The following is an 18,209-nucleotide window of genomic DNA, read 5'->3' as shown; positions in this document are numbered from 1 at the left end:
ACACAAATGAAGATATTTGTGATGAAATTCGAGACCTCGCTGCTGACCCCTCCGTTAATATTTTTTTTTGCAAATGTTAATTGCAATTTAATTAACACGTTCATGTCCCAGAGGTAGCGACCAATGTTTAAATAGTCCATTTGATTGGTTCGCCCTCCATTTTATGAAGCGTTGAGAATACTTTTTGTGCACAAAAATGTTTATACAAAAATACTAAAGTAAAACTATGCGAGGGGTTCAGTGAGGACCTCTATAAATCTTTAATTTATTTTTGCTAATTTAATTGTAATTTTATATTTTAATAAAATGATCTGTACATTGATGAATCATTTTCATTATGTGTCCTCATTAAAAAATAAATAAATAAATAAAGAAAACAAAAAAAACAAAAAACAAAGCGCTAATAATAAAGAACGGGTGCCAGTTTGTTATGGCCCAGTAGTCCACCAGAGCGCACTCTTGCGTCATTAGTTGTCTCGGTCATGGCAACCGCGTTTTCATTGACTCATTCCCTGCATAGATCGCACCCAGGAACGAACGGAGACACGCCAAAAACACGGGCAGATTCATGAGGAATGAACCGAAGCCTCTGGGTTCATGACATTCTTCTAAAGGATTTTCACTGAGCGGGATCTAGAGGAGAGATTTGAATGTTCGCAGCTGATCGGATGTTCAGTTGACTGTGATTGCAGGAACATTGTGCGACCATCATCATGGCTGCGTCTGAATTATATACAAAGGTAAACTCACACGCTCCGCATCTGATCGCGTTGCCATCGACTGCCGATGTCAAAAAGACTGTAAATGCAATGCAAATGTGTTAACGCGATGCAAATGGCTACATTCGTCTGAAAGTGTTGTCATTGTTGATGCTCGTTGCTCATGGGTTGTTGGATGCTTAGGGCATATGTTGTCATTATTGTCCTCTGATCATTTGAATTAAGCAATTCATCATGCACACCTTACTTCGGATGAACAACCTATTGTATAATGTTTATACGAATATATGTCAAATCTATTATGCAGTCATATCTTGTGTTTTAGAGCTTTCCCTTTGTCTGCAGAGAATACACGATTTTCCCTTTAAATTAACAACCTTAATTATTTGGGATCCCAACGTATTGCAGCATTAATCAAAGCATTTAATATGACTACAAATACATTTCAATGACATTTCCTGCTTTTCTAGTCATTTGATTTAGAATGATGCATTGCAAATATGTTATGAACTGTATTAGGAGGACTAACACCTTCTGCATCCTTGGAGATTCGTAGTATTGGGCAGGCAAGCTGAGGTTTTCAAAGGCCTGTTATGTATTGATATGGGTCACAGTTGTAGCTGAAGGCTGACCGCAGAGAGCCAGTGGGATGCAGGCGGTGCTGATGTGAGCATCATTGCCTGCATGGGATGATGCAACTATTTCTGGTGCTGATGGGAGCATCTCTAACAGAACATCCTGTCTCTAATATATCAGCTGCATCCATCCACGCGTCTTCCATTGTAGTTTTTATCCTGTAGGCCGGTCTGCACATAAGGCGTGTCTCCTTGAGAAAAAAACCCATTGGAATATTGTTGCGTAAGCAGTCGAAACATGACATCATCATGTATGTAGTCGTAATGATGTCTCAGATGACGAATGGCTTTTTTCTTAAGAGAGGGAGAGAAGGGGGAGGAGCTACCATCCCCCATGATGCAGCTGTCTTATTGTAAATGCACTCCTTTTGAAAGATGCTAGAGCACCGCACATTTATTTAGATTCAAGCCTAGTATATGTACAAGGGTTTGTACTTTGACAAGGGTTATTTTTAATAGATTTTAAAATGGGTAGTGTGGTCAACTGATATACAGTATTGCTTGTTTTATCTCATTTAATAATGAAATCCTACATTTTGTTTTAGGTATACTTAAATTATATAAGACATTGGCCACCCTGCTCCAGATATTCATATAAAGCTATTAAAAACCCCATTTTGGTCAACCCCTTTGTTTGTTTGTTTTTGTCATAAACTCAACTCATTTTTTCACTACAAAGCGTTCAACATTTGAATTGACTACAGCCTATTAAAGGGTTAGTTCACCCAAAAATGAAATTCATGTCATTAATGACTCACCCTAAAGTCGTTCATCACCCGTTCATCATCGGAACACAGTTTTAGATATTTTATATTTAGTCCCAGAGCATATGCAGTCTATGCACACTTACCTGTCCATGTCCAGAAAGGGAATAAAAACATCATCAGAGTAGTCCATATGTGACATCAGTTGGTTGATTAGAGTCTCTTGAAGCATCGAAAATACATTTTGGTCCAAAAATAACAAAAACTATGATTTTATTCAGCATTGTCTTCTCTTCTGTGTTCCTCCAAAAAGATTCAAATGGTTCATGAATCAGTGAATCGATCAATGATTTGGGTCGCCAATGTCTCGTGATTTCAGCAGTTTGACGCAACCCGAACTGCTAAAATCACCTGACATTGGCGACCCGAACCAAATATAAAATATCTTAAAGTGTGTTCCGATGATGAACAGAGGTCTTACGGGTGAGGAACGACATTAGAGTCATTGATGACATAAATTACATTTTTGGGTGAACTAACCCTTTAAAGTACTGGATGAATAAAAGAGAATTGAGTCATACACTCCCCCTCTTGTCATTCTAAAACTATATGACTTTTTTTATTTTCTGCGAAACACCAAAGAAGGTCATAGTTTGAAGAATGCTGTTTTTGTCCGTATTATGAAAGTCAATGGGGTCCAAATCTTTCAAGCATCAAAAAGACAGAGCATAAAATGAATCTTCTGAAATTTCTGCAATCAGTTTGTATGATGAACAGCTCGAAAAATGCAAGTCGCAAATCAGATCAAGACATTCAACCCACGCAACTCAAGCCTCAAACCTCAACTAACATCAAATGACATTGGAAAATACAAGTCGAGTTGTATGGATTATTTTCACGCTACCTTTGTTTTTGTTTTTTTGGAGTTTAAACGTTTCTTGACTTTGATTATATAGACAAAAACAGTTGAAACATTCTTCAAAATATCTTAAATGTTCTGGAGAAGAAAGAAAGTCACGGTATGGGTTCGGAACAACATGAGTATATTTACATAATTTTAACTTTTTACATGCACTATTCCTTTAAACGTGCAGTATGCAACTTTTGGCCACTAGGGGTCACTCATTCAAAATAATAACAACAGACGTACTTTGATGACGTCGGGAAAGTGCGTGGGCTCATGGGAGTTGTTGTCATTATTGCCACTGTCAACCAGCGAATCTGGCATCTCCAGCAGAAAACATGTTCACTGACAAGGTAATTGTTATATTAAATCTCTATTATTGTTAAGTTTAGTTACGGCTTTTCACGTTATGTAATGTCAATCTAATGAAATAGCAGCGAGCTACCGTTACTAAACAAACTTATCAGTAACGTTAGCTAATGTGTGAGACAGAATGTTGTGCGGGCGGTCGCTATGTCAACATACCTATAAGTTGGTAGGCTATGTTGACATATTAACCGCGCATCATAATTTGAGTTACTCAAATTATAGATATGTTGACATGGCATCCGCGATTGTCGAACATTCTGTATATCAACTGTTCAATAAGGAAATAAATTTCAATTTAGTTTATCATTACCAACATAAAACATAGTAAATGAGAGAAACAGCACCAGCAATACGTTTTTCATTGGAACACGCGCTGTGTCGCTCCCCACGTTCATCAATCATTCTAATAAACATTTATTTTGGAACTCAGAGATATATGAATAAGTAGATCATTATTAAATCAATATTATATGTAGCTAGTATTAACATATGATAAAAGTGACGGTCACCTTATATTAATTGACCAAGATAGTGGCATATTACCTTATGAAGCTAACGTTACTTTCTCCAGCTACATATAAAACCAATAATAGCTAGTCTATCTGCGTTTTACACATGACATCATCGTGTCACCAAATATACGGATAGAAATATACTTTTGAATCAGTTTTAAAAAGTCTCAGTTTCAGTCTCCAAAAACACAGAATCCGCCTGTTTGAAAAGCCGATACAATACAAAATGTATACGTATTCAGCTAAACGCGTCTCAATGTGGTCAAGATCGTTATGCAATATGCAAACATACAGCATGTTATGATTATATGATTATTATGTTAGCTGAATGGTTACTTAAATGACCTGTTTATTAAAACGCAAGCGAGATCAGCATATCTCTCTGCAGTCCGAGCAGGGCCGTTTCTAGCCTTTCTGGCACCCTAGGCAAGATTCATATGTTGCACCCCCCCCCTCCCCCCCCCCCCCCTTTTTTTTTAAACTACAACTTATTAAGTAAATATGACTTCCTTATTTCATGGGCATATTGTACATGCATTAATCGAATAATGTAGCTAGGTTTATTATCACTGAGATCACAGATGTTGGGGGTTCGGGGGGCATGCTCCCCCGAGAAACTTTTGATTTCTATGATCTACATACGTGTATTTTAAGATGTTCTGAAGGCCAAAAAATTAGATAACAATAGCTTGAAAACCATGTCACTTGGCACCGCTGCGGATTGAAGAACACAGTGACACAAAGACTAAAAGATGGGACGAAGCCGTAGCCGAAGCCTCGCGCCAGTTTCATATGTTTTAAAGGTTAATCACATATTTTTTTAGGGGGGGCTGATGCATAAGTTCATAAAAAAGCGCCTAGTGACGCCCATGGTGACAGTATTAGCCTACTTGATCAATTTACACTAAACAGTTATCTCTGATGTAAAAAAAAATTATTCAAATGAACTGCTATAATGTTCTGCACCTGAAATGAGCATGGTGTGTGGTCCGTCCAGTACTAATATTCAGTGTAATGTTTGGCTCAACCTTATGATAGAGCGACCAGCTTAGTAGAGAACAAGTAGCCTACAAGTAACCAATAAGTAGGCTAACATACCTGTATATTTCGCTTTCTTTTTTATATTTCCTCGTTTTTCTTTTTACGATACTGAGCCCCTGATGGCTTTGACCTTTTCATGATGATGAAACTAAAGCACGCTGTAACGAGTAGAAATATAGTGTGGCCCCTTTAAGAGTTGCGCGCGCTCCCTGCAAACGAAGTCTGCATTTTGTGTATGTGCGCACTGAGTCTTGAGCTCCCATGTGTGGGGATTATTATGAGAGTTCAGCGGGGAATAAAGTGATGTTAATCGCCTCCGTGTTTACATCCACTCCAGTTACATTAAGTGAGCTATCCGCATTTTTCACTCGGAACAACGCCTCGGATGACGACGTTCCCTGCCGCCCTCTACATGATCTCATTTCATTACAGCAGCGCCACTATCACCATGGCGACTTCACTCCAATAATCACAACTAATCATAATGCCTTGAAATAGCAAAAGTACGAAATATTAATAATAAAATATATATGAAATAACTAAAAAATCTTGTTGGGGTGGGGGCTCATTGGCGCCCCCCAGCTGTTGGCGCCCTAGGCGACCGCCTAGTTTGCCTATGCCTAGAAACGGCACTGAGTCCGAGCTTGTCACGAAGATTTCGCCATCTTTCAAAGGCTTCTCCAAGGTTTACACGTCTCTTGCTTCTTCTACTGCCCCAAAATCTTCTCGGGTCATTTTTTTCACACGTACGTTTGCGCTTTGTTGAGCTGGCAAAACGTACAGGCAAAGAGTAGTCATGATCCATTATCATACAGACTTTTTTATACGGGTGTTGTTCCCCTTATACTGTCAGTCAGTGTTCCTCTTTGAGTTTGCCGGTTATGCCGAGTTCCGCAGGAAGCAAGACGCAAACGTGGATATGACGTGAAAGACGGGCGACATAACGGAAATAAAGACACGGTCCGTGTCTTCGAATTAAAATATTAATTTCTCTGGATTTAGAAGTTAATTGGAACTGTCGGGATAATGTAAACACACAACTTTAAAAAATATATAACATAGATATAGTGATCTTTTCTATTTTTAATGCTGAAACATTACATATTGTGCCTTTAATGCAGTGTAATCTTGTGGTGTTTTTGTTATGACTGTCAGTAGACAACCAAAGCATTGTTATAATGATCTTAACTGCAATTATGTCATGTCTGAATGTTTTATTTACCCGTCTGCAAGTTAGCATGAGATTTTCCTATCCTTTCTCAAAGGTCACCAAATCCAGAAAGTCATATACACAATTTCCTTAGGTTTGCAGGAACACTGAGAACACGGAGGTATTTGTGTGTGCTCATGTTCTCTGGATAAAACTCGCATTGATGCGGGGAATGGCTGGTTCTTTTTTTTTGCTATGTTATGGAATTCTGCCTCAGGCTGCTGCTTGTGAATCTTATGAAAGATCTAACTTTTCTGCAAAATCACTAGTTCCTTATGACCGAGAGTGGAATTGCACTCTCACATGAACCCAAAACTGTATACTAACAGACCGTCTGGATCTTTGTGTGAAAAGAAATATTTTTATATAATGAGGTTATATTTTCCTTTTATATCTAAATTTATGCCCTTGAGATTCCATGAGGTAGACCAATATATTTTGTACACAAACGACCAAACACCTCCACGGTTTCCCTATTTAAATACAGTTACACGAATAGTTGAACGATCAAGTATGGTGAGGTGACACAAAATAAAACGTGGTGCTTTTCTAAGCAGGTTTAAAAGGATAACTATAATGTAGGGCGGAATAGCCCTTCTGAGAGTAATTTGCCTCGGCGCAGTAAAAAGTCACGGCTGAAAAAATCCTCCCTCAAATCTCCCCCTCACTCTCTCATTTCCATCAATAGGAGGAGAGGATTTTTTAGGCATTCATGTAAACTGAGCTTTTCTGAGCAATGAAAGTGTTTTAACTTCTCAAATGAATTCCTATGAAAGTTAAGATTCCAAAGGCATGAATGGAAAATGTGCCAGAATGAACACGTGTTGTCAATGTATGCCGCGAGTGCGGTCGCGATTACCTCAGCTCTCATCACGAGAGCTCTCATCACGGTAAATGTAATCTGACTCCTGCAGCGTTAGTGATGTGATACTCGCGCGGCAACTCACTCATTATATTGAACATACACGTTCAGTATTTAATTGTAGTGTCTGTTCTCTAAATCAGTCACTGTAATCTAGTAGTTGTGGCTTTGGGAGTGGCCTCACAGGGCAGCGAAGCATTCTGGGAATTGTTGTCTTTCATCTCCATGAGACAAAAATACATTTTCTGTCTTTTCTCAGTCTAGAAGGCACCAAATTCAAAAAATAATTTCACATTTCTACTACATTAATGTCCCAGTTTAAATATAGATTCATCTTCCCTGCACTGAAGTACCCCTTTAAAGGTGCACTATGCAGCTTTTGTCCACTGGAGGGCGCCTATTCATAACAAATGCGTAGTTTGATGACGCAAAGTGTGAGCGCAGCATCTTGGGAGATGTGGTCTTCTCATCACAGCCGGTGAAAAATAGGACTCGGGCAGAAATCACGTTCATGCATGCGGTTATTAACGTTACTGTAGTCTAAAGCAGAGTAGGACCGAGTGTTATGGACCTGAGCAAAGCTGCTGGAGCGATTGTTAAACAAATACCCGCCTTGCGAATACCGGGACTTTTATTATGACGGGACGGGACTCATTTGCCGGGCGCCTGCACAGATCCGCTCTTCCAGTTATGATTTTGAGGTAATGGAGCTCTGTTTATCATATTAGATACATTTAAGTGTGTTTAAAACGATGTTATGACGTTACTCCGTGCGTTCAGTTGTTCACACTGCTAAGAATAAAGCGCTCCTGCCAAATAAAAGCCGAAACCGAGGGTAACGCAGATATGACGCAATTGACAGGCGACTCTCTCAAATGCAATGCTGCAACGTCCCTGTCCTTAGTTAAAATAGCAATTTTCTCACAATTTACAAATAGTTGGAAACATCTGGGATATTGTAGGTACTCAACTGAACAAAATATATAACACTGGCCTAGTGGTTTTTGGATATTTTCCTGCAAAAATACTACATAGTTCACCTTTAATTTAGAACCCTGGCTAGGAAGTGTCGAGTTGGAATTCGTTAAGTCCAACCTTCTTTGATTTGATTGGCAATTTCATTAATTCGAGCACTGTTAGACCATTGAGGCAGACCAACCTCAAAATGTAACATGTTTTGTCACTCTAGCAAAAATAAGGATGGGGAGTGTTGGGAATATGGCAATTTGTAATTATTCGAGGGAGGTGGAAATCTGTTCATTTTTTATGTTCAGTCTGTCAAGGTCAGTAAAAACACGAACACACTGTAGAGCTGCTTTATAGTAGAAGTTGAAGTAATTTTAATTAAAAGACACTTGCACAGTTTTTCATTTTTAAAATTGTAAATCTGCTGCTTTAAAGCAATATATTTTATAAAGTGCTATATAAATAAACATGATGTGACTTGACTAAGAGTGCTCGTGCAAACATATCCACGTCGCTATTATCGAGATAATTTCTGAACTGCTGTTTTCTCTCCATTGTTATGTTGTGTGTTTATTTTGTTATTGAAAGGAAAGCATGCAGCACAAAGTTACATATATTCATCCAAACCTCGCTTTCAGCAATATTGGGATGTTCGCTAACACTATACTGCTAGTCATGTTTTTTGAACTTCTTTTTACTATTAAGCAAAGAAGAAGAACAAACTTTGCTGTGAGTATTTCTGTGCCTTAAAAGTTTCTCAAAACCAACATGGATGCTTATCTTTGTATCGTCTTGGACATTCTATGTTGTAACCATGTTATCAGTAGATAAACAGATATGTGAATGACTCCGTTCTTTTTTTTTATTGGCAAACCACTGATTGCTTCCATGTGCAATGCGTTACTATGAGGTAAATAAGCTATGTATAGGGGTAAATAGAATGAGCGTTAAACAGGGTCCCTGCTTTACAGCACCAGATGCTCACTACATCTGTTGGCATCTGTTGGCATGTTCACATACAAGTTTTAAGCTTATCTCTCTTTTTGATTCTGTCTACTGACCGTCCCTTCTGCAAGCAACAGTTGTACATGCTTTGCAAAATTATGCATTTAAAAAAAAAGAAAGAAAAGAAAAACTGTTCCTGCTCATGTGACACTACTAGAGGGGTTGGATGTTCTGGAACTCCAACTGTTCTGATGATACAGACAAACAGTTCTCTCGGCTGACTAGAGCATCATCTACTTGGAAGGCCGTCTCCCAGAGTCCCTTAATATATATCCGCCTGGGATCAGGGATCCAATCAGATGCATTGAGCGATCCATAACCCGTTTCCCAGCTCTGGCAGAAATAGGGCAGACTTCATTCTTTTAGTCTTCAGTATGAAATAGAGCAGTTTATGCTTTAAACATGAACCAGGAGTTGGATTTTATGTTTGTTAAAGTAAGTACTGGAATTAATATCCTTCTGCTTGCTTTGAACGCATGTAATTACAAGATGCACTAAGTTACTTCCTCAGTTGGTGATCAGGGCTTTTGAATGGGTTAGAAAATCCCTGGTGGTTACACCAGTTCTGTATCGAACTGTTTTAAATAAAACTAATTCTTATTTAATTGCACCTGCTTTTGGTGTACCTGGTCATTATAGATGTATATTTTCAAATGTCCAACTTTCTCTTTTCATGGTTTGGGTTCAGTTCAGTAAATACTCTGTATGTTGTTATTGAGGATGCACAGATTAGATCAATTAACTAGATACTGCTACTACTACTACTACTACTACTACTACTACTAATAATAATAAAAATGTAAAAGTGCATTCAATTTAACATTGTCTAATAATTTAGCGTACTATCTAGTAATACACTTACTAGTACACACACATACACACACACACACACACACACACACACACACATCACTTTGGTTCAACATTACTTGTAGAGGTATACAAAAAAATACAGAAATGTATCCAATACTAGCTCCAAAACTCGCCTATTTTAATATTTATACTTTACTTTTAGGGGTGATTGGTTTTTTCAAAGGAAACATTTTCTGTAGTGGTCATGCTGTATCCATGAATCACTGTGAACTGATAAGGATTGAATCATGCAACAATTATGCTTATAAGGAAGACGCTTTGCTCAGTGACCTGACAGAAATGGCCCGTGATCTCATATCATGGGACTTTATTGTCCGTGTGTACATTGCATCGCCATTTAATTTGATCGAATTTAATCTTGCATCATTACGTTTGGGTGAGATCCTGTCTTGGCTGTGGTTATTCATCAGAATGGGTGTTGTTAACGTTGTTCTGTGCCCCAGAGAAACCTGGCTTTGGAATGCTTGGAGTAACTGTAAACAAGTGCAATGTAGTTATTGTTATCCGACAAACAGATTTTGAGGGATTTCAGGCGTTATTGGCAAGCATATGTGAGAGCTGGTCAATAGTGCGGTGGGAGAAGGGGTTTGCTGGTGAAGGGAGACTCTGGGAAACAGAAGGCAGCAGATTTTCACATGAGCGTCTGTCATGTGATGGTCTGCTCTCTATTTTTCCTTGTTTTCTCCTTTAAACTGTGAGGTCAAAGCCCAGAGCACCATGTAACATTTAAAGGGATAGTTCACCCCAAACGGAGATGTTTAGCAGAATGTCTTAACTGCTCTTTTCCGCACATTGAAAGCAAAAGGTTGTCAAGCTTCAAAAAGGACACAAACACACCATAAAAGTATCTTAAATGTAGACCATAGTATTTAGAAGTAGTCCTTTTTTATTTATACTTGTATTCTCAAAAGTATGATAACCAATGTGCAAAATTTAGTTACTATTGTAACTTAATATAACTTTACAAAACTCAATATTGATATCATATTATTGTAATAATATCACATTTATATTCAAAGGATAATGTAATATACACTCTTATGATACTTTTTTAGTTTTGGACAGTTTTCAAAAACACCCTTGCTGAGGTGTCACATGGGTGAACTTTTCCCTTTATACATATTTCTCTCTCAGTTTGCAGTCAGCTGAGATGTGAATGTCATACAGATGAAGAAGTTCATTTAATTGATTCTGTAATCTTCAAGCTCTGACACAGACAGCCATGTGGTTTGTCTAGAATGAGCGGTGGATTATGGTGTGTCTTTGTTGTCTTGTTTTATGAATTTATGAGTAGCCAGAGGGCTGTACCAGAGACCAGTGCAACTGGGGGTTTGGACATTCAACATCATCAAGATTTACAGAGGATTTGAGTCACTTTGATTGAATCTGACCTCTTTGTCTATATGAAATTGCAATTGTGATCAACGTGTTTGAAAAAAATGGATATCTGTTTATCTTTGAGAGGATGAGTGGAGTGAGGGAAGTGTAAGTGTACAGGGGAAAAGGAGTTGCGACTTCTGAAGTGAAAGCTCAGGGTTAATTCTATAATCTCTGTTTGGCTGTTAACCGATTTACAAATGCTTTGTAAAGTACCCTCCCCCTTCCCCCATCTCTCTCTTAAACATACACAAATAATCACATTCCTCTCATATTGCTCAAATGGTTTTGTATTTTATTTTTAAGTAAATACAGCAACAGCCCCAAAGTTCACAGGCTTGAAGAATTGTATTTTATCTTGGTTAGCGATACTGGAATTTCTAACTTTGATACATTATCTTGAAAAATATTGATATTTGATACCCTTTTTAATACAATGGGATAATAATAAAAATAAAAAAAAAACACCATATAGATATTTTTAATATTATCATAATTTTTTGTCCATCCAATGAAATTCTAGGCATGTTTTCAATATTTTCAAACTTTAAAAACAGTTCATGACACATTGTAACAGTAATCCGAATGAATTGAGCGGAAAAATCCACATTTTCTGACGACACAGGATGAACAGATTTAAATTTAGGCTTATATTTACAAAAACGTTCATCAATTACCATTACAATTATTTCACCTAAATGTTTGCTCGCTCATTGTATTTGTGTTTTTACAATGGGGTATTTAGTGTCAGTGTATATCTCACAATTCTGAGAAAAAAAAATCTGAATTGCGGCATATATTTTGACTCAGACAAATATGACTATTTCTCTGAATTAAGATTCTATATTGATTCTGTCTTTATAACTCACAATTGCAAGTTTATATTTGTTTATTTTTTTTATGAATCAATTTTCAATATGTATTGACTGTGGAAAATGAATATTGGAACAATTTTATATATCTTAGTATTGATACGTATTGATTAAAAAAAAAAAAAATCTGTTGTGAGGCAACTTGCTTTGGGTACAGTGGGGCAAAAAAGTATTTAATCACCCACCAATTGTGCAAGTTCTCACACTTAAAAAGATAAGAGAAGCCTGTAATTTGTTTTAATTAAAAATGTAGAAAATCACATTGTCTGATTTTTAAAGCATTTGTTTGCAAATTATGGTGGAAAATAAGTATTTGGACACCTACAAAAAAACCCACAAGATTTTCTGGCTCTCACAGACCTGTAACTTCTTCTTTAAGAGGCTCCTCTGTCCTCCACTTGTTATCTGCATGTATATCAGTATAAAAGACACCTGTCCACAACCTCAAACTGTCAGACTTCAAACTCCACTGTGGCTAAGACCAAATAGCTAACAAAGGACACCAGAAACAAAATTGTAGACCTGCACCAGGCTGGGAAGACTAAATTTGCAATAGGTAAGCAGCCTGGTGTGAAGAAATCAACTGTGGGAGCAATTATTAGAAAATGGAAGACATACAACATCACTGATAATCTCCTTCGATCTGGGGTTCCATGCAAGATCTCACCCCGTGGGGTCAAAATGATCACAAGAATGGTTAGAAAAATCCCAGAACCACACGGGGGGACTAAGTGAATCACCTGCATAGAGCTGGAACCAAAGTAACAAAGGCTACCATCAGTAACACACTACGTCGCCAGGGACTTAAATCCTGCAGTGCCAGACGTGTCCCCCTGCTTAAGCCAGTACATGTCCGGGTACATCTGAAGTTTGCTAGGGTCCATTTGGATGATCCCAAAGATTCTAAGATGAAACCAAAATATAATTTTTTGGTAAAAACTCAACTTGTCTTTGGAGGAGAAAAAATGCTGAGTTGCAAATACTTATTTTCTACCATAACTTGCAAATAAATTCTTTAAAAATAAGACAATGTGATTTTCTTTTTTTTTTCTTTTTTTTCTCATTTTGTCTCTCATAGTGAAGTGTACATATGATAAAAATAGCATCACAATACAGGCCTCTCTCGTCTTTTTGCACAATTAGTGGCTGACTAAAATACTTTTTTGCCCCATTGTATCAGTGAAATCAGTTAAAAATCAGAATTTACTGACATGATAACAGTGTGCGCTTAACCACTGCACCAGATCATTAAGCCAGTGAATCACTGCAATTCTTGAGCAAATTGTTTAGATAATTTTTTTTTAACCAATCAGCAGATTTATTAGATAAGAGAATCAAAAGAGGGATTGGTTCCCCAATTAGACATTGCTGCTTCTCTCATAAACTAAGAGGAACTACTGTAGGTCTGGGTTCAACAATTTTAGTTAATAATTTCTAGACTTGTATACATTCTTCACACAAAGTTATCATATGGTCTCAGGTGACTTGAAATATAGTGCATGAGTCATATTGACTTAAATTAACACTATCAATAATGTCTTTGAATTCTTTTGAAAGCTTTAGTCTCCATTTATTAGTTGGCAGTACTTTAGAATATCTCATACAAGTTAGGAGTGACATAAAGTTAACAATGAGAGAATTAACATGCTTGGTTTTATTTTTGTTTTAATACAGATCATTATATGATTGATAGTCATCTGTGCAAGACTGTATTCATGATGACACGAAAAATGCAGTGAAAGAATGAGCATGTCTGACTCACCTCATAAACTTCAGCTCATGAACATAATACTTGGGTTATGTTGTCCAGAGTGAATGACGTGGTTGTGACTCGTGAAATGAGTTTTCACGTGGCTCAGGGTGAGATTAGTGTGGGTTTCATTGAAACACTACGATTGAATGGGATTGGAATGTCACATCAAGTGAAGATTAGATAATGACTGGTAGTCAGAGGTGTAGTTCACCTGTTTGGGATTAGCCTCATCTAAACCCTGATTAAGTCTTCACGCTGTGGTTTTCTCCCAGGTTAACCTTCTCACACTGTTTGGACTCAATGCGCTGTGTGTGTGTGTGTGTGTGTGTGTGTGTGTGTGTGTGTGTGTGTGTGTGTGTGTGTGTGTGTGTGTGTGTGTGTGTGTGTGTGTGTGTGTGTGTGTTTCAGAGCATAGTAAATATGGTCAATTTTGATTTCATTGACTTTAAAGAAATTTCCGTCTTGTCTGATCTTGTTTATTTTTCTTTACTCAAAGCTGCTTGTTAGGAACTGTTTTTCTTCACTGAAGGTTTATGAGATTTAAACTCATCAATATTTTGTCTCTTATTGTTTTGCAAGTAGCCATGTAATAAGCTGGATAAAAAAGCTTCACGCTACACTACCCATCGGATGTAGATGATCCACTTTCCGACTCTTTGAAAAATTCTATTAGATAAGTTATGGATAATGTACATCCACATATGAATCCAATGCCTCACTTCCTGTTTCCTGACAAACCTTCATCTGATCGATTTTCGAACGCAGCATAGATGTTTCCTTCACTGCCTGTGCATTCCATTCTGTGACAGTTAAGCTAAAAAACAAAGATGGCATCTGAAAGTTGCAATTGGTGGTGAGTTTGTATGTAAATGTATGTGTTTGACCAACGTTTTCCACTTTTGAAGTATTTTCTAGCAAGAAATTACTATTGTTAGTTAATAGCCTGTAGATTAGGGGTGGGTACTTTCAGTCCTCGAGGGCCACTGTCCTGCAGAGTTTTTCTAGCCTAGAAATTTAGACGCACCCTAGCGGCAGCAAATCTAATCTGCCCGCAAGTGTCGTCTAGCAACTCTCAATACCCTTCTGAGCTGTGTTCCCCTAACTCTTGCTGGGTCAATCACATCGTGTATAGAGTCGGTTGGCGGGGCCATAATGACGACGGCTGAGTTGCTCTAGTAAACACAGCTCTAGTAAACACAGAAGCTGGCGAACGGCGGTCTTTCGAATCAGCTTTGACCGCGACTCTGGAAGACTTGGAGTTAAGCTTTTCTCTGAGAAAAGGACAAAGAACGGTACTGAAGTCATTCTTAAAAAGGGAAGATGTGTTCTGAGTTTTGCCGACCGGATACGGCGAATGTTTAATCTATCAACGAGCTCTGCTTCACCTTCGTTGCTCTGGTTGGTTGTAGCGCTATCCTATCGCGTGCAGAGGGAGTTTGAAAGACATCCGTTTATCCCGCCCCTCGGATTGAGCCCTGTCTATGGTGAGTTTCCAGACCAAACATCTTGATGTGGGTCCGGCTTGTCAGGCTAGAGTTTTTCTCCAACCCTGATAAAACGCACAAAAGTTTAAGATGCTCACACATTTTGTCCATCAAGATAATTATCACAGATGAACACAACTTTCATTAATTTTGTAGTCTAAATGCAGTCGTCAGCAGTAAAAAGCTAAAGGTAGGCTAAAGGAAGAGCTAAAATGCTAACTCGCGTCTGTTTTTTGGCCTACCCTTACAAAAACGAACCATGGTTTTACTACAAATAAAACCAAAAACCATGGTTATTGTAGTTAAACCATGGTAACCACAAAGGCCCCATTTACACTGCATGGTTCATGTGGCTCAGATTGGATATGACATGTGAACGTGTAAGCAGTAAAAAACAGATGAATTCCGATATCCTCAGATCGTATTCTGGCCTCACTCATATGTGGTAATATGAATTGGATGGGTTCATTTGCGTCTGCCATGTAAGCGGTCAAATTGGATATTCTCCGGTAAATGCGAGTCGTACGTCACTGAGAAAAGGACGGAGGCGAATGACGTCAACTCAGGTGGACACAAACTGCGATCAAGGGCCAATGTTGACAAGTCCACAGTTTTCATGCAGAATTGGGCTACTTTAATACAGTTTTGAGATGCAATTGGACGGGTTTTGTTGTGAAAACCTGGCAACCCTGTCAAGGGCTCTCCTCTTTTTCTCCGCCTTAAGAGAGAAATGTTTTGCTGACCTTTAAAGATGTGTGGAACCGTGTGAAACAGTGCAGACAGCAAAACATTGTAGCCTACAATCATTTTGTCTGCGTCCATCGCATATCGCGCTGTTGTACTTCCTTTCACTGGTTAAGAACGTCTTGGGCTGTTTTGCCAGTGTACAGTGTAAATGCAAATATCGGAAAAGGGGTCGCTTTTGAAAAGATGATGTAAGCGTGTCGTCAAAAAAATCGGATGTAGTCACCAAATCGGAATTTGTGCATCAAGACCTGCAGTGTAAATGCAGCCACATTAACAATGGCTTTGCTACTCTAACCATAGTTTAACCATGTTATTTGTGGTAAAACTGTGGTTATATAAATGGTAATCAATTAGCCCCCCCCAAAAAACAAAAAAAACCTGGTTAGCCTTCTACACTTTTACTATAATAAAACCATGGTTAAAGCAGCACTAGGTAACTTTTCAACCTTCATAATGTATTTTCAAGACTCTTGTGATGATACATCGACTTACAATAGGTTGAATGACACGTCTGCCATAGCCTGACGGGGTCTGTATCGTTTTTAATCGTACTTTTAAACTTTGGGTTTCGGGTAGTAACCCGAGAACAAAAAGAACTGCAAAATTCGACTGCTTTACGGCATATACGTCACTTCCACCAACACACACACTTCCTTAAATTCGGACGTGCGAGCCCAACTTTGTTCGTCGGATAATATAGTCATGTCCGAAGCAGCAGAGACAAATAAGAAAGAAAAGGTTTTGTTGGAGGAAAGCAGTAAGAGGAAACGAAAAAGTGATGGGATTAAAGTCAGGACGAGGATCAACATTGGACCAGCGTTTGCTCGTTGGCGTGCGCTGAAGGAGGCGTGCCCGACCGATGCTGTCAGGCTTGTTATGGTGATTACCTACCACTCAAACATTGAACTGAAGTATCATATAGATTCTGTAAAACGGTAATCAATAGACTACTATAATGACGCTGGCTTGTAAACGTGAGCATCGCGATTATTTGGCGTTTGAAAAAAAAAAAAACATGAAATTATATTCATATGACATGCTGAAACATGCCACTGACTGTACCTGGGATGAAGACATTTCACACGCGCCGCTAGAAGAACACCTGCATGTGAACTCCTCCTGCAGTGTTCAGGTCAGGGGAACTGTTAGTGCTGCACCAACCCGCTTTTATGAAGTTATTTGGCCCACCCCGCACCACTGTATATATTTTTACAACCCGCCCCGCACCCGTAACCATTAAATAGACATACGGGGTCCGCAGGTTATGAGACGACCCGCGCATTACTAGTTCGGGGCTATCAGGGTTGTCATGTCAACAAATGCGCGCGCGATGGCATCCCCTGTTGTAGGATGACAGAGCTTACGACAGTAGTTGAGGACATTATTTTTTCCCAACTGTAGGGGGACCCCGAGAGCAAAAGTGCTGCTTTAATATTCGTAAGGGTACAAAGTGATGTCACCAAAGTGACGCACCACTCCATACGCAGTTGTGACCGTGTAGTAGTCGGAAAAGTGCGGAAAGAGCGATACAAAACAACACACTGTTCCACAAACAGAAAAACAAAGCAGCATATCCTTCTCCATAATTTGTGAAACTTGTTCTAAACTTTGCATGCAAAGGCAAACTAATTTTCTTCTTCGGTTCTTCCAAGCGAACTTACTATAAATTACTCGGCTCAGTGCTGCCCTCTGATTGTCTTGTAGAGTATTAAAAAAGCAGTTACACTGCGCATACGTCAATGTCTTTAGACTTTATCATTCATACTTCTTACAGACATGAGATGCCAAGCTGTTACTGTAGTTATCCCTATATCTGACATTTTCGTGTGAGTGGCTCGTCTGTCATGCATTCAAATGCAGTTCTCAATCCCCAAACCAAACAGTATGTGGCCTATGAACATTGACTATTTCTATAGTAAAACCTTTCATATGCATCAGTTCATATGAGTGTGTCTGCTGAACATGCCACATGCTCATGTATTATGTCACATTACAGATGCCCTTTCATTAGTTGCTGGGTCAGGTGTGTGCGTGTATGCTTGTCTCTGTCTGCTGAATCATGTGGTTGTGTCACATGAGGATTATCTCATGTTTTTTCAGATGTATTGCAACCACACATTCTGATTTCACAGTCGCGTAATCCTACATTTTCTGGCATTATGGGTAATCATCAATG

General features: G+C 38.6%; 1 protein-coding gene across 1 annotated transcript in view; it reads left to right on the top strand.

The window, feature by feature from the left end:
- Nucleotides 1-481: 481 nt before the first annotated feature.
- Nucleotides 482-18,209, top strand: part of myo5aa (myosin VAa) — a 130,757-nt gene continuing 113,029 nt past the window's right edge. Inside the window, exon 1 of the mRNA XM_067419641.1 lies at nt 482-740. Coding sequence (XP_067275742.1) covers nt 714-740 — 27 coding nt within the window. The 5' untranslated portion in view covers nt 482-713. The remainder of the gene's footprint in view (nt 741-18,209) is intronic.

This window comes from Pseudorasbora parva, chromosome 16 (assembly GCF_024679245.1).
Source record: "Pseudorasbora parva isolate DD20220531a chromosome 16, ASM2467924v1, whole genome shotgun sequence".
NCBI classification, from domain to species: domain Eukaryota; kingdom Metazoa; phylum Chordata; class Actinopteri; order Cypriniformes; family Gobionidae; genus Pseudorasbora; species Pseudorasbora parva.
The sequence above is the reverse complement of the archived record's forward strand: the minus strand, read 5'-3'. Positions and strand labels throughout refer to the sequence as shown.